Consider the following 18,310-nt stretch of genomic DNA (forward strand, 5'->3'; position numbering starts at 1 on the left):
ATTTAAAAACGTAATTTTTAATTATGTATAAAGTGTAATGATAATTAAAATTATTAAATTATTTTAAATTATTTGATAATGAAAATTACACATTATTGTATTTCTCATAATAATAATAAATGAATATTTTCATACACAAACATAAATAAAAAGTTGTAAAATTTTAACAAAGAGAAAGAAAATAAAATATTTTAAAATTTTAATAACCTATTAGTTTTAAATTTATTTTTTATAATTTTTATATCATATTAAAGATCTTCTGACAAACTTAAACTTAAGATGCACATTGAATATATTTTTTTTATAAATTAAATTTGACAATGTTTAGAATATAATTAAAATTATAAAAAGAAAAGAGAAAAAAATATTAAAAAAAATTGACGGAAGAAGAGAGAGAAAAAATAGAGGGAAAAAATGAAGCGAAAAAACTCCTCTTTTATATATTTATAAAATAAAAACTCGAAAGAAAAGAGTAATAAAAATAATTGCAGTTTTGCATAATAAAATGTACATAATTTTCATGATTTCACAAAATATTTTATGCTAATAACAAAAAAAATGATAAACTAACTTCCATGATAAAATAAGAGAGAGAAAGGGATTAATTTTAAAAATTTTAATTTGAATATTTTTTATTTTAAATTTATTTTTTATATATTATAAATCAAATTAAAGCTTGTCATGATATTTAATTTGATATGCGTATTGAATATTTTAATTAACCAAACTGTATAAATTTTAGAATAAACAAAAATTCTAAAAGTAAAAAAAAATTAAAGAAAAGAAAATAGAAATAGAAAACACGCAAAGGAAAAAAAAAAAGAAAAATAGAGAGAGAGGGAGAGAGAATGGCGGCTAGGTAGTTAAATAGGGAGAGAATAATGGGAGAGATAAAATTTGACGGTAAAAAATTACTGTTGTACAGTTGTACTAATCCTTTATATAATATATAGATTCCACCGAATATGAGCGATTTTTTTTTTTTTTGTCTTCTAAATTTATTTTGTCATTGCTGCATATAAACGTAATTCAATAACTAAAAACACCCTAAAAATAAGAGGTGGTTTCTTGTCAAGTCGTCCGCACCGTGCAAATAGATCTAACAATGTCACATTTCTTCAATATAATTGTCATTTATTTTATTAGATAAATAGAAATTTTAAAAGCCATATCAATAGGCCAATGTATGCATCCTATAATTGTCACTTCTCTTTAGAATAATTGTTACTTTCTAATTGGATGTTAAAATAATAGAGGAAAGTTCAATGAAGAAATGCAAATGTTTAAAGAAAAGAGCTCAATCAAACGGTCAATAATTAAGAATAAATCATGTGTTCAAATTTTAATGAATATATCAATAATTGTGATGGACATGTTAATAATATTTTATAAACGGACGTATTTGTTGAAAAGACGTACTTGTTGAAAATCTCGTATTTCAGGATTTGATCCCCAAACGTTTAATAAAATTATTGGTATATTCATAAAAAATTATTGACATGTTCAATGTTTCTAAATCTCGCAAAAAAATTAATTTCTCCATAGAAACCAACCCTAGAATAATAAATGTCAATTTTATATATATATATATATATATATATAGGGAGAGGTTCAGGAAAGAACCATAAATAAAAAAAGAACGGAGAACCATTTTCAGCCATTCGATCATCAAGATCTACGGTGGATACATCATCTTGTTGGATGAATGTAGATCCTGGGTTCGAATCCTGAAGGGAGCAATTTTTTTTATTTTTTTGAGTGCATTAATTTTAACAGCGAATGCATTAATTTTTACAATGAATGCATTAGATTTGATGGTTCTCCCGTTCTCACAAATAATGTAGTTCTCTCCTCTATATATATATATATATATATAATTGTCCCTTTTATCTATCTGCACTTGTTGAACATTCTCTCAGAAGAGTCTTTGCCAAAAAATTATAAGCAGCAAGCAAGGAAATTTCTAGCTATAACTTCACTTGGGCAGCAGGCAGCAACCAACCAGCAGCTCTAGATAACTCGTCCAGATGGCAAAGTGGAAAATTTGTATATTTATAACAAAGTGCAAAGAGAAAAATTATATGGAAAGATGGATAAAATTTCCTTCATTATATTCCCAAGATGATGAGAGACAATTCTTAAATATATATATCCCATATCTACATAAATACATAATCATGTACGTAATTAAAGAAGGAACAAAAATGAGATCTGCTGCCAAAGTTTTTTACACGTGAAATAGATGAATAATACATAGGCAATCGAGAATGATACCTACACAATCCAGTCTTTCCATGTGACTATGTGAGTACAGAAAAATGTATTCACTGTTTTGCAAAAACATTCTCAAGTGTAGATTCCAAAAGCTATCTCCTTAGGATTTGTCTCAACCATCCAGGGAGCCCTATCAAACAGAAAGAACGATTAAGTAAAACAATGCAAGGAACAGATAGGGTTGCTGATAAAAGATCATACTTGTTCATGATGAAATTCATCGTTCCTTGGGAAGCACGATCTAGAAGGGCCTCCCTTGCCTCGACGGCAATACCTTCAGGCTACAAGCAGGAGATGGAATGATTTTAGTGGGAGTTGAATAGTATGGTTTGTGTTTCTTTAATCTTTTCACATAGATACCTCTTCAGGAAACCAAACTCCAGGCTTTGTGCTTCCTTCCAGAATTGCCAGGGCAAATGCAGCTGTAGAGGTTCCTACTGATCTGAAAATGATTAATCGGAACAACATATAAATATAGAATTCGATATATAACCTCCCACTCTCTATTTATTGGCAACTCAGTATGGCCTCAGTCCACTTAGCTTGGATATTTGAAGTGGACGAAAGAGCAGATTTGCGTTGATCAGACAAAAACAAACACAATGAAATTGTACTTACTCAGATAGTTTTCTATGGCTGAATATTCCTATTCTAGACCTTCCATCTGAACAATCCAAATCAACCTGTTTTGCAGTAAATGTTGTAAAAATTACCTTCTTTAAATTTGAAAATTCCTAGTATAGTTAAACAAATTACAGATAGGAAAAACATAAGAAAGTAACTGTACCCTCATTGACACTTTCTCTCCAGCAATTCCATCAACTTTTCTGACTATAGGGTCAAACAAGTCAACTAGATGTTGAACTTTACTTCTGTCTCTCAGGGTTTCCTGAAGATTTATGATTCTCACAATATCATATTCAACATAAAGCAACGTGAAGCACTAAAGTATGAGGTTAATTATATAACTCATTCAAGTGGGAGGGGCAGTTGAAAATAATGAGTATCTCTTTTGAGTTTTGAGAGAGAGAGAGTTAGAAGTAAATTATATTTATGCACGGGACAGAGAGAAGCAGGAATTAATTACTATTCATGAGAAATAGGATGCATGAGACCACTACACCAAGTCCGATTTTTTTTTTTTACATATACACCTAGTCGGATTATATTGCAAAAGAAATGCTATCTCCTATAAAGGGAAGCATTGCACCACTTAAAGTTGAATTTCAATTTCCAGAGATAATATACATACAGCTGGAAGTAAGTACGTCATGGCTACCATCCCCCAATTCCAGAAGAATGGTGCAGTCCCAAACCGTGCACTCACAGTTGGTACTCCGAGAATCTCGTGGGTGCTTCTGACCTCAGGTAAATTCCTGAAAGAAAGATTTTCTTAAGAACCTTCTCCAGAGAAGAGTGATTGGCTAGTGCATTTTGTTTCATGATGTCTTAGTCCAAAATCAAAATACCTACATGCTTTTCAAAAACTTCACAGCAGTGGCCTAAGTAATGTCTTTGCTCATAAGGCCATAACAAATATTAAGGGCGTCTTCTTAGATCATTCTTCTTTGAAAGGCTATTTACAAAGAATTTGTAGCATAGCTAGTTCTAAATTTGACAAACTCATTAATAGTTGAGGCGGGAAAGCAATTTATTAATGTGTTCTGTTAATGTATGCAGTGGCAAAAGTCATGATTTGGTTCCATAAGAATATGAGTATGTTATCTGGATTAATAAGTTACATAGGAGTATCCAGCAAATAATATAGAGTACTTGAGACATGTTCCGGAACACATAGAACCAAAAGTACGGTTGGCTAATTGTGTATCTCTTAAATCTCGTGGACTAGGAAGGTGTGGACCTATGAAATGAATATCTTTTATCTGGAAAATTTGATGCTGACGAGATACAATTTTCAGAAACTTACAACAAGTAAACATCCCTCTTCCCAATTCCACGTCCAAAATCAATGTTGAGCATCCCGCTATAGGGTTTCAGTTTAATTTTATCTCCTGTCAAATACCGAGTAAGCATCTAATCCAAAATATCAATATGAGGTCATGAAACAGAGAGAGCAGAGAAGGCAACATCCATCACCCAACCTTTGTTATATGCAACTACCTCCTCTCCTAGAAGTAGAAAGCTAGTCGATAATATTGTTGGGCCAGCACCCCCAGAGCCTGCAGTATAGTAATAGAACCTAAGAGCAAGAAAGATGTTAATTGCACTAGAAATTTTAGAAACAAAATGACAAAAAGAGATCAGCGAGTAGTTTGATTGTCCATCTCATTTGTATATCTAGTTATATATATTTTGCTGCTAATGCTTCTAAGGTCATTCCATCGGAAGTCTGTCCTGTTACAGACATCTATATTTGCATCTGAACAATAAGAAAAAGCCGGCTGTACGTGCAACCTTTAATGTTCATAACAATCAAGCTCCCCGTGTGCGTGTGTTGGTCAAGCGGTAAGGGGTTAATGCCTAAGGCCAAAGGTCTTGGGTTTGATTCCCCTGTGGCGCGGCCTTTAAATTTCTTTATTTAATACTGTTAATTTATCAAAAAAAAAAAAAAACAATCAAGCTCCCCAGTTTTATAAGTTTTAATTCACTTTCCCTTCATCAATCAACTATTATGATTATTCTAATGAATGTCAAATATTGATGATGATTACAAGTTTATGGAGAAAAGATAAAAATCACCTCAGTCTCTCTGGTTCACCTTTGCCCTCACTTTTGATTGCTCGAACTAGCTCTGCCGCCATTACTGCAATAGAAGGGAAAACTAATTATACCGGAAACTGATTATGTGCCTTAAAGGCAACTGTGTACAAGGCAAAAGCCGGTAAATTGAGGCAGTGATGTAAATGGGATAAAGGATGACTGTCACAATCAATTGATACATGAAACAAGTCAATTTAGGCAAGATTTCATGCTGAATATTACCACTATAAAAACCAACTCCCAATATGTGAGAGGACAAGTGCATAAGAATCGGAAGAAACTGAACCTTTACATCCCAATAAAGAGTTGCAGCAATTGAAATAAAGGTAAAAAAGCAAGCTGTCAAAGCACTTAAAGGGTTTCTCAAGATAATGCGACGGAACTGTTGCTCACTCCAGGGTAGATCCCCCCTGTTGTTACTGCTGGAATATTTGCATCCAGCGCTCTGTTCATGTATGATTTTGCACGCTGTGAGTAGCTTGAGTCATCACACACATCAAGATATGCAACCTGCGAGACAAAAACAATCAATAGCATGCATGTGCCTTGATATAATGAGATACAACAATCAGATATAAAGCCTAATTAGGTTCGGGAACAAAAGCATGCTCATTACCTTTCTCTCACCTTGTTCTGAATTGCAGCTTCAAGCACAGTACACTTCTCGGACTGCTGAAACGGCCCGGCAGTATGAACAACAAGATCAACACCTACATATAGCTAGCTGATTAATGATTATTGATGGAACCTAGCTAATTCAAGCAATTAGAAAAGCTAACACTTGTAACTCTAATTCATCTCACTTGGTCCAATCATCACAAATGATGAGTTCCAAATCAACACTAATGATAGATTCACAACTCACATAAAAAAATAGGAAAAGGAAATGGAAGAATCACAAACCCTTCAAAGCTTTATCTAGTGACAAATTATCATTGATGTCAACCTCTATGAATTCGGAGTTGTCGCCTAATTTTGTCACCGTTGCAGCACCTTTTTCCCTGCCAATTAAGAACACATTGCCGAATTACTATCTTAAGCCCTAGTGCAAGGAGGAGAAGTACACGTGACACAATACCAATTCAAAATTTAAAACTAAACAATTATGAAATAATTTTATACAGTCATTTGGATTGAAATCGTTGAAGACCTGTTTCGACCACCAACTACGATGCGAAGATGAGGGCAGAATTTGTTGAGGGCGACGGCAGTGGAACCTCCAACTCTTCCAGTACCACCTAGTATCAGAATTCTTGAGCTCTTTACTTTTTCCGGTAGTTGGACTGTTTCGATATTAGTGCTGCTGCTTTTCCGTTCGCCGCCAGCTTTAGTGGAAGCAATTGCGAGATTTCTGGCTATGCCGGCGTTCAATTGCAGGCAGAATCTTGCCATGTTTAGCGGTGTTGTTGCTGTTGTTTCCTTTCCCGCACTTATCAGTTTATCGTTATTGATGATGTATTGTGGGCTTGCTTTAGACACGCACTACGCGCCTCCTAATTACATTACGGGCTTTCATATATTTAATGTTAGGGGGTGTATTAGTTCAAGATTTTTATAGATTTTAAAAGTTCGTGGATTTTAAAAGTCTATAGAATTCTGACAGAATCTTCATGATTTTCAATGAATTCTCGGTGAGTTTTTAATGAATTAGCAAGAATTTGACCTGATTTTTTGGGATTTGAAATCCACAAATCCAGCGCGCGCGGTGATTGATCGAGCGATGGACAGGGACCCAGCGGCCGCTAGTGTCCAGCGAGCGCTGGATACCCAGCGACCGCTGAGTCCCAGCGAGCGCTGGCATTGAGATTGTGCCGGTAGGTACTGCGTCTGAGATGGTTGGGATTGGGGTGGCATATTGGCCATTTGTTGGGGATTCAAGTAATACGCTTGTACTTGCGACATACTGTGGGGAGGCATCGATGATTGGAGTGCAACTGAAGGCTGCTGAAGCTCCAATCGTGATTGACAAATCGTTATTCAATAATCAAAGGAGCAGCAGCAAAAACTAATCCATTTAAACACACAGGAAAAATCATTGACAATTTATCTGAGTGCTCAACCCATTAAATTAACACAGCTTACACAAACAAGATGGTACAGAAGCAAAAAATCTTAGTTTTTAAATATCAAAAAATCCATACGCATTCACCATCAACTAGAAGGATGCATCAGCGTTTATAGTCTGGAAAGGAAATGAACACAATCGAAGATATATAACACATCCATTCAAAACTCCAAACCTGACCAATCTCACAAGAGTCAACACCTTTAATCAAACACAAAACCCTAATCGATCCAAAATGCAACAGGCGAAGGAAGCAAATGCAAGCGTGGCAGACCAGCGACCGCTGGGTTGTCCGAGCGCTGAAGCCCAGCGAGCGCTGGCTTCGTCATACTCGAGCGCTGGGTCCAGCGGCCGCTGGCTTCTTAGCCGCGGGCGCTGGAACCCAGCGAGCGCGGGGAATTTGCAAGATTTGTGAATTCTCGTGGTCTGTCGTCGGATTTGGTGATGCCTATTTTTTGAACGAAATCAATGAAAGTCATTCCAACTTAAAAGTCGGTAGATTAACGAATACACCCGTATTTTAAAAGACATTTAAAAGTCTTGAACTAATACACCCGGATTTTAAAAGACTTTTAAAAGTCTTGAACTAATACACCCGGATTTTAAAAGACTTTTAAAAGTCTTGAACTAATACACCCGGATTTTAAAAGTCTGCAGAAATCTATAAAAATCCGGAACGAATACACCCCCCTTAAACTAGTGTATAACTCGTTGAATTTCGATGAAATTTTAAATTATGATTCAAAGTATTTATAGTATTTTGTATAATATAATTATTTTTTAATTAATTTAGCTTGATGTTATAGAGTTCATATTACTTCTCCTGTCCCACTTTAAATTATTCATAATAATTGGACACGAAAATTAAAAAATGTATGATAAAAGTGTGAAGTGGTGGTGGAACAACAAAAAAAAAGTAGTGTTAAATGTCCAATTTTATTTCTAAATTTGATTTGGTTCATTTGAAATGGGACAACCCAAAATAGAAATTGGGTCATTTGATGTGGGACAAATGGAGTATATTAACCTCAATTATATTCGTCAATTAAATGTTAACTTTTTGCTAAAATAATAAAAATATTATTTTGTAGTATAAATTTTGTACTCCTTCCGTCCCAAATTTCCTTTATGGGCGTCCCATTTATGATGTCCTAATCCAAAAAATGAAACATTTTACTTTATCTACTCTTTCTATCTCTCTCCTCATTTACTTTATCTCTCTCTCTTACTTTTTCATTACTCTATCTATCTCTCACTTCATTTACTTTATCTCTCTCGTACTTTATCTACATATTCTTAATTTGCGTGCTCATTTTTTTAGGACGTAACTATTGGGACGGAGGAAGTACAATTTTTCTATATTGACATATAAGAATTAATTTAAAATCTCATCTATCATCTAAGCATCATCTCATCTCAACTCTGTAAGACCACTTAATCATTAAGAACTCGAAAAATGATATCTGATTTTTGAACGTCAAACTTTTGAGCTTTATCTCGTCTAGGCCTTGTTGGGAACTTAATGAAATATCTTTATCCTAGTTTTGATGATACCAAAATCAATAGGTTTCACTTATAATAGACTAGAACTGTTCGAACTCAAGTGTTAGAGTTCTTTTTGTAGTTTAGTTGTTGTTCTGAAGACTGAAGAACGAAGGACTGAAGACTGAAGACTGAAGATGCCGACTGATGTAACGATTAAAGCAAAGTCAAATACTGATATTTGACTTATCAGTCGAAGGATCAATTTCGACTGATTACTTAATGCGCGCCACGTGGATTCAGCGGACTGATATTAAAGTCAAGTATCAGTTAAACATTTTTCCTCGGACTGAACCTCCAACGTTCAAAGGAAGCCACGCACTCCAGAAGTACAGCCGCATTAAATGCAGAGATCTCAGGATCGCCCTTTCTCTACAGAGGCCATTCTTTTTGGTGATTACCTTTTCAGAGATGTCGCATCTCCTGCTCTTCAAAGTAGTCGTTCTCACCAAACAAGGAACCTCGAAGATTGAAGCCTCAGCCCAAGTTCAAATTACTCTCTAACGGAAGAAATCTTGAAGACCATCTCCACCAACGGATCTATTCAAGACGTCTCCTATAAATTGCGCTCGAGGATCACTTCAATCTTCACCGATTCAACAACATAAGCTGAAACGCTGCCAAATTCGTTACTTAGTAAAATCAAGCCTCCCCAAAGTTTGAATCGAAGAAGAGAATTACAAAGCCAAAAATCAGTCACTGCTGATTACATACATTCTCTTAGAACTTAGGCAAATATTGTATATCCAAAGCCTAGGTATAACTGACTGCAAAGAACTTGTTCTTTGTGGTTTAGTTGGCAAGTTTTTAAACCTCTTTTCAACCAACCGAATTGAGTGTTTGTGTCGAAAAGGAGTTCAGACCAGTGTTCTGTCTCCGTGAGATCGTAATGTCCAGTGCGCGCTAGGAGTGAGAAATCCAACCTAGTGTGTTGGTACTGAAGATAGGATCTTCAGTCGTCTTGGTTTGTTGTGCACCCGCAAGCACACGTTCAGGTTTGCTGTGCACCCGTAAGCACATGCCCAGTGAAGTTGTTGGTCTGATCAACCGACCGTGGATGTAAGAAGTGTTTTCCGAACCACGTAAAAATCTCTGTGTTATTTACAGCTTTCAGTACTTACCTTCTTACTTGTGCTCTTACCTTCCTAAACTGAAAACTGATTTAATTGCAAAGAGAAACTTAACTGTTGACAACATGATTAATATCACAGGCTATTTTGAAACTAAAAGTTTTCCGCTGCGTGTGTTATCAGTCTAACTGATCTATCTTCTGATAGTCAATAAGATTCATAACATCTCTCTGTTTATCAAACTCGACTGAAGCCTTACGTGTATCAGTTAAAGTCTTAGACTTAATTGATAACTCCTTACTGAAGAGTATTCAATATTAGTCGTCAACCCTGTTTTGACAAAACTCTTTTCAGTAAACAGGTTGAGTAAGTTTGTATTTAAAGTTTCTTTTTATCGAAAAATAGCCCATACACCTATTTGAGACCCTCTGGACCTAACAATTGGTATCAGAGCAGGTTGTTCGCAAGAACAATTTTGCTTTGATCAGGTTCTACATAACTAGATCATTTTCCTTAAATGTCTCGAAAACCTTTATTTTTCAAAAAGTGCTTACTGTTTTTCTTATCTATTGTTTTCTGTTTTCCTTTTCTATGGAAACTAACCACAGCAGAGTATCCTCACTACCTATGTTTAGTATTGAAAAATACGACATATGGAAGTTTCGACTTGAAAGCTTCCTCACCGCCCAACATTGTCGAATGTGGGAAGTCATCACCAAAGGACCCATCATCATCACGGAGGTGATCAAAAGGGTTCCTCTAGACACAACTAGAGATCCTTTTGATGAAGTCCAGATCAAATCAAAGGTTGACTTCACCACAGAAGAAAGGAAGCAAGATGAGCTCGACAACCTCGCCAACTCAATCGGCGAAACAAAAGGCTATGGTATACTCGACATGGGTAACGCCAGTATTAGTAATGTTTAAGGTTGCCACCGGTTCAGGAACCGCCGGTTCCGGGCCCGAACCGGCGGTTCAAGTTCAAAAATTTTATGAACCTAAACCGGCCCGCCTAAAATTTGAAGGGCCGGTTTTCGGACCCTGAACCGGCAGTTCTGGGCCGGGCTGAAAACCGGCGGTTCACGGGCTTTCCTTTTTTTAATTTTTTTGTATTCTTTTTTATGAAATTGAATGATTTGTGATGAAATTTCAAAAAAATTTACTTTACAAGTGTTGAATTTTTTTGAAATTACTCAACTTAAATAATATTTTAATTTTAATCAAATGTAACTTCTCTATTTATAGTGTACTACACATTGTAGAGAATCCTATATTTTTCAATGTGGGATAATTTTAACTTAATATAGCTTCACTATTTATAGTGTACTACACATTGTAAAGAATCCTACATTTTTCAATGTGGGATAATTGCAACTTATTGTAACTTGACTAGCTTCACTATTTATATTGTATTACACATGGTAGAGAATGTTACATTTTTCAATGTGGGATAATTTCAACTTAATGTAGCTTCACTATTTATAGTGTACTACACATTACAAAGAATCTTATATTTTTCAATGTAGGATCACTCAACTTCAATAATATAATAACTTTTAAATATATGTTGCATTTTTCAATACTTGTAAGTTATTAAAATTTTAACACTTGTAGGTTATTATATTATTTAAGATTTTTAAGTTGAGTAATTTCAAAATTATTAAAGTTAAGTATATATATACGCAAAATTTAAAAAGTACAACATATATTTATAAGTTATTATATAAGTTATATATTTATAAGTTTTTTTTTTTTGACATTTGGGAGAGGGGGAGCAATGGGGTTTGATCCCTAGACCTTATAAGTTATAAGTTATATATTTATAAATTATAAGTTATAAGTTATATATTTATAAGTTATATATTACATGAATATAAGTTATATATTTATAAGTTAAGTTGAATCTCACATTGAAAAATGTAGGATATGAATTTGATTTAAAAAAAAAAAAATTCGGTTGGAACCGGCGGTTCAAGGTCGAACCGCCGGTTCAGGGTCGAAATATATGTGAACCTAAACCGGCCCTTAACGTTTGACGGTTCGGCCCTGAACCGGCCCGGTGGTCAACGATTCCAGCCCGGACCATTGACCATCGGGCCGATTCAGGGTCGAACCGCCGGTTCCGATTGGCCCTTGGCACCACTAGTAATGTTAGCTATGTTTCTGGACTAAAACATAATTTGTTGTCTGTGAGTCAATTTTGTGACAGCGGATTCGCAGTGAAGATCAAGAAAGATGAATTCACTGTAAGAAACAGTCAGAAGAAGGTGGTTCTGAGAGGGATCAGACAAGGAAGTCTCTACGTCGTATCATGGGAAGATAGCCCTCCTGAAACCTGTCTCATCAACAAAAGCAGCTCAGAGCTCAACTGGCTATGGCATAGAAGACTCAACCACCTCAACTTCAAAACGATCAACAAACTTGCTAAGCATCAACTGGTAGAGGGCTTACCCTCTATTGTGTTCCAGAAGAAGCAAGAATGTGAAGCATGTCAAAGAGAAAAGCAAACTAGGATGTCATTCAAGTCAAAAACAGGACACTCCTCTGGAAAATTCTCCAACTACTTCACATGGATCTGTTTGGCCCAATCTCTCCCAGAAGTTACAACGGTAGGAAGTATACCTTAGTTGTCATGGATGACTATTCTCGATATACTTGGGTCATATTTCTCTACAACAAGAGGGAGACACTGCTGGAATTGCCAAAGCTGCTGAGAAGACTAAGCGTTGAAAATGAAGTCAACATCATCAGCATCAGATCAGATCGAGGGACTGAATTCCTCAATGCTGTCATTCGTGACTACTGCAAAGAACGAGGAATCAGTAATCAAACCTCTGCAGCAAGAACTCCTCAGCAAAACGGAGTAGCAGAAAGAAGAAACAGGTCTTTGAAGGAAGCAGTAAGGACAATGCTAGCCGAATCAAAACTCCCTTTGAAATTTTGGGCTGAAGCAGTCAACAAGGCTTGCTACACACAAAATCGCTCCTTCCTCACTCAAAGACATGGGAAAACTCCATACGAGCTATGGAAGAACAGGGAGCATTCAATCTCATACTTTCATGCTTTCGGTTCTCGGTGTTTCATTCACAACAATGACAAAAGAAAGTTAAACACATTTGATAGCAAGGCTGATCCAGGAATTTTCTTTGGATACTTTGGAACTGAACGATCCAGCAAAGCCTATCGAGTGCTTAACTCTCAAACTCTTTGTGTGGAAGAAACACCACATATTATTTTTGACGAGTCTACTGATGATTTCAGGATACAGGAAACTGAAAGAATTGCAGAGAACACTGAAGTTTCTAGAACTGAAATGAAAAGCACCGAACCCTCTACAGTTTTGGTGTGGGACCAGGAAAAGAAGAGGATACTGAAAAGCTTCAGTATTAGAAGATCAGTCAAAGGTCTGAAGATCCGACTAGAGTTACTGCAGATAGCATCAATCAAGGGGGAACTCCTACAACCGAAGAACAAGTTGAACCTACTGCAGAAACACCAGTTCAACACTCACCTGCTCGAGGAACTTTTGAAGGACTCAGAACCATCCTGACTGAAGAACCCTCTCCCTCGCCAGAAGAAATCAAGAAGTATCGAAGATGGTTTGAACTCCACTCAAAGGATAACATCATCGGAGAACCATCAAACGGTGTAAAGACTCGAAGATCAATGTGCAACCTCATCTACGACATAAACCAAAACTGCATCAATGAAGATAAGAACTTCAGCTGTTTCTTATCGTCTACAGAGCACAAGGACATTGAAGAAGCTCTGAAGTCTACTCAATGGGTCATCGCAATGCAAGAAGAACTCAATGAATTCAATCGGAATTCAGTTTGGGAACTGGTAGATCGACCAGACGATGCAAAAGTGATTGGTTTGAAATGGATTTTCAAAAACAAGAAAGACGAAGAAGATCACGTGGTGAGAAACAAAGCAAGGCTGGTAGCCAAAGGGTACAGTTAAGAAGAAGGAATCGACTACGATGAAACCTTTGCACCTGTTGCAAGACTGGAAGCAGTCAGGCTCTTCTTAGCCTTTGCCGCTCACAAAGGATTCAAAGTACACCAAATGGATGTGAAGTGCGCATTTCTCAATGGAGTGCTCACCGATGAAGTCTATGTGGAACAACCTCCGGGTTTTGAGGTTCCTGGACCAGAAAAGGTGTACAAGCTGAAGAAAGCGCTCTATGGATTGAAACAAGCTCCAAGAGCATGGCAGGATACTCTTTCTGAGTATCTAGTAGAACAAGGATTCAAGAAAGGATATGTTGACAGAACCTTGTTCACTCTAAAAGAAGGAGAAGATCTCTTACTTGTTCAAATTTATGTCGATGACATAATCTTCGGATCCAAATCCGAACGGATGTGCAAGAAGTTTGCTGACATTATGACTAAGAAGTTTCAGATGTCCATGATGAGATAAATGAATTTCTTTCTTGGATTACAAGTCAAGCAGACCAGCGAAGGAATACTGATTAATCAGTCGAAGTACGCCAAGAAACTGATCACCAAATTCGGTATTCAGCACATGAAATCAATTAAGATTCCAATGAACACAAACTGGAAGGTAGATCCAGGATCGGAAGGAAAATCTGTATCTTCAACCAAATACAGAGAAATCATTGGGTCATTACTGTATTTAACTGCTAGCAGACCACCACTTCTTCCACCACCAGAAAAATCACAATCCACAGCATATAAATTATCAAAACCAATTTTACCAAGTAATGGTGACCACTCATTTTCACAAATCTTTGTTTCCATGAGAAACACCATATCGGGCCGCTTATGTTTGGCAAGCCAAACCAATTCACGAATTATCGCAGGGTTCCCAAGCCCTCGACAATTCCAAAGTAAGCAATTCATTGTGCCCAGCGGGATTGCTTACACGCAATCTCTGCCGATCTTGCAAAAGAGTAGGAATCGTCATCAATAATCGCGCTTTTGAGTTTTTTCTGGACGATCTCAACAACGACATCATTGATAGGGAAAAAAGCACTCTCCACCTCGCACGAGGGCCTTTTTCGAGTAGAGGGATCAGAGGGTGTGGCTGGGTTTGGTAAAGGGTTTGGCAGGAATGATAAGGTTCGGGTTTGGGGCAGGAGAGCGAGCTTATCTCTTCCACTTGAATTTCTTTGGGCCGATGTGGTTTTCAGTGTGGTGATGGATTTGGTTATCAGTGTGAGAAGGTTGTGAGATATGGAGGAGTTTAAGTAATTCCTCAGTTGGAGTGAAGGGGGCTCTAGGAACAAAAGAGGGAGCAGTTTGAGTGGGATTTGCTGCTGGGATGCCATCATGAATTTTTATACCAGAGGGTGGCTGTAAGGAGGGATGGTAGCAGATTTGATAGGTTCGCGGGAAGAGCGGCCACCGGAGGAGGATGAGCGTTTGATGAAAGTGAGTTTAGGAGAATTGATTTGGGGTGGTGTGAAAATCTGATCATGGCCTTTGAGTTTTTCCGGAAGAGGGTTGGCTGGGGAGATGGATGTAGTAGTTTTGGTGTTGGAAATTTTATTCGTAGAACCTGGAGCATAGTGAGGATTGACGGCAGTGGTGGAGGGCTTAAAGTGAGTATCTGTGCTGGATGGGTTCGAAACCTGGGGTTTTTAGAGGCTTTTTCATGGGAAGGGAGTGTGTCATGGGTAGAGGGATTAAAGGATAGGGGGTCGGGGGATTCTGGAGAAGGGACGATGTGGCCAATTAGTGGCAGAATTGGGATGTAAATCATTCTGACGGATCCGTTTAAGGTGTGAGGCCTTCAGATTGGGTCTATAAAGCAAATCTTCAAACTGTTTCCCAGACTCGTCACCCTCATGCTCTTTTTCACAAGCTCTGGTATGATGCCCCATGATACCACACCGGTAACAGAAAATGGGTAAGCTTTCATACTTCAGCGAAATCCAAAGATGTTGTCCTTCGAACAGAATGGTAAGACCCCTCAAGAGAGGGACAGTGACATCGAAGTTGACTTTAAAACGAGCAAAACAATCCGCAAAATTTGAGTCCAGATCAATATCTTCAACTTTTCCAATCTGCGCCGCAATGTTACAAATGATAGCTGGCTTAATACACTGCATCGGGAGGTCGCAAGCCCTAACCCAAAAACTGCCTCTAGTAATCTTGATGTTCGATGGTTGAACCGTGCCATCTAAAACAGCAATTGCAAACATATGGCCATCAAAATGCAACGGTTGTCGTTGAATCACCCAATCCCTATCTTCCTGACTTGTGAATTTGAAGAGAAATGGATTTTTGCGCCATTCCTGAGCAGTGAATTCAGATTTACTCTTCCACGACTTCTTCATAATTTCCAGGAGATGGAAACCATTGGGATTTTTGGAACTAATCAGACTGCCCACCACACAGAAAACTGAAACATCCGGATGTGTTCTTTCAGTAGGGGATTCTTCCGAAATAGATATCATTTCTGAATCTCTCATCATACGTTCCTCTGGCCCAGCCGCAAAACCAAAATCCCGCGACCATCCACCATGCTCCATACCTGCACAACCACAGACACAAGAGAATAGCGACACAATCACAGAGTACCAAAACTCACGAGGAAACCAGCAAAAGAAGAATAAGGGGGAGGGGCAGGGAAGAGAGAGATGAGGAGGAACTAGGGGACCAGAAAGGACACAGGGAGACTCAAGACGGGCTCCGCCGTCAACTGATAAGTAAAACCTAACCACACAAACTCACGACGGAGAACAAACGAAACCCTAGAAAACTAGAGGACATGAACAAACCCTAGAAACCCTAGGCTTTAAGATTATTTATTTATTTTATGCTTTAAGATTTTAAAATAAATGCATTTCATTGATCAAAGCCAACGGCTATATGAAAAAAAATAACGGCTAATTTTCTAGCAAAGCCAACGGCTAATTTAATAATAATAGTTAAATCTTCAAAATTTTCTATATATACTTCACTTCATTTTTCATTCTTCACACATCTTCCCAACATTAATTTTTATCTTCTTATTATTTTCTTGTTGTCTTTGTTTTCACTACAAGTGAAATGGCGGATTCAAGCTCTAAAAATTTCGACTCCAGTAATTCAAACTCCAAAATTTTCAAGGTTCTTATTTTTCAAATTCACATATATCATCATATATCTTACCCTCACCAACAATTATCAAATGTCTTCGAATTTTCCTCAACAATTTTCATTTAATTCGCTCGGCGGTTGGAACTTTCCTCAATAATTTTCATTCAACTCTCCTAGTGGTCCGATTTATCCTCAATAATTTCCATTCAACTCTCCTACTGGAACAAATTTTCCTCCACAATTTTCATCCAACATTCCTTCTAACTATTCCATGCCTCCACCAAATCAATCTCAACAAACTAGCTCCCAATTACCTCACATTCTTCACAAATTCCCCTTGCTGATGGTGACGACGATAGTATCGAGGATGTTGGTAAATCCACTGCAAAGGCAAAGAAGACCAAGACGATTTAGACAACTGATGAAGATATCCTTCTTGTAAAAGCTTGGTACAACACCAACACCGACTCCATTATTAGCAATTAACAAAAGAGAAAGGATTTTTGGGAAAAAAATTGTTGCCTACTACAATGAGCAGAAGCCAGAGGGCACTGTTGCGCGCAGGTAAAAAATTATTACTATAAAATCAATCCAAATATTAATAAATGGGCAGGTATCTACAATAGTTTCTGGAGCAATCGGGTGAGCGGACAAGACAATGATGATGTATTAGAGGCGGCAAAAAGAGCATGGAGAAACTATGATCCAAAGAACAAGGACTTTAGGTTCTTGCACCCATGGAAGATCATCCAAACTTGCGAGAAATGAACTCCTCGACAAATGCCACATAATCCTAAAAAAAATGCCAAACATTCTAAAATAGACAGTCCAACTTCTACGGATACTGGAGCTCGAATGCGATCGATGGGACAACAGAGAGTTAAACGACAAGCGAAACAAAAGGCTAAAATGACATCTACAGTCAACGAAGATAAGTGGAAGCAAACCAAATGGCTAGACAATTGAGCCTTAAAGAGGAACAACTCAAGCTCCAACATATTGAGTTTTGCAAACATGATACTAGTGGCATGTCAGAGGATGAACTATACAACCACTTGATTCTTGAAGGTAGTAGCTGAAATCAAAGCTAAATATGGGTCAAAGTAATATGTTTATGTATCGTTTATCTATATTTTTTTTTGAGGGGGTATCGTTTATCTATTGTTAAGCATACTTTAGTTATTTATGTACTTTTAAGTGTGCTATGTCTATTTTTGTAGTTTGAAGATAAAGTATTTGTAATATCAATTGTGTTACTTTTGTATTTATAATCCAACAACCACAACAACTACCATTCAACAGTCAAACTTGCAATAAATATACATTTATTCCAACAGCTACCATTCAAATGTCAAACTTGTAATAAATATACATTTATAATCCAACAACCACAACAACTACCATTCAACGATCAAACTTATAATAAATATACATTTATAATCCAACAACCACAATAACTACCATTCAATGGTCTTTGTCTATATATACAAGTGATTAATTCTTCACTAAAACACAAAAATCTCACACTCAACATAAGTTTCTATGTCGAAAAAAAATCAGAACACTTGTTACGGGTCGGAGGGAGTATA

At 37.0% G+C, this 18,310-nt stretch overlaps 1 protein-coding gene across 1 annotated transcript; it reads right to left on the reverse strand.

Moving 5' to 3' along the window:
• Positions 1 to 2,212: 2,212 nt before the first annotated feature.
• On the reverse strand, positions 2,213 to 6,520 carry LOC131007076 (uncharacterized). The gene is made up of 13 exons (XM_057934217.1): positions 6,146 to 6,520; positions 5,899 to 5,996; positions 5,623 to 5,705; positions 5,379 to 5,505; positions 4,975 to 5,038; positions 4,377 to 4,474; positions 4,202 to 4,286; positions 3,527 to 3,650; positions 3,062 to 3,163; positions 2,893 to 2,957; positions 2,635 to 2,716; positions 2,476 to 2,555; positions 2,213 to 2,404 (listed from the first exon to the last, which is right to left on the reverse strand). Exons 1-13 carry the CDS (start codon positions 6,385 to 6,387, stop codon positions 2,347 to 2,349), a joined length of 1,308 nt encoding a protein of 435 aa, XP_057790200.1. The 5' UTR covers positions 6,388 to 6,520; the 3' UTR covers positions 2,213 to 2,346.
• Positions 6,521 to 18,310: the final 11,790 nt, after the last annotated feature.

This window comes from Salvia miltiorrhiza, chromosome 1, assembly GCF_028751815.1.
Source record: "Salvia miltiorrhiza cultivar Shanhuang (shh) chromosome 1, IMPLAD_Smil_shh, whole genome shotgun sequence".
NCBI lineage: Eukaryota > Viridiplantae > Streptophyta > Magnoliopsida > Lamiales > Lamiaceae > Salvia > Salvia miltiorrhiza.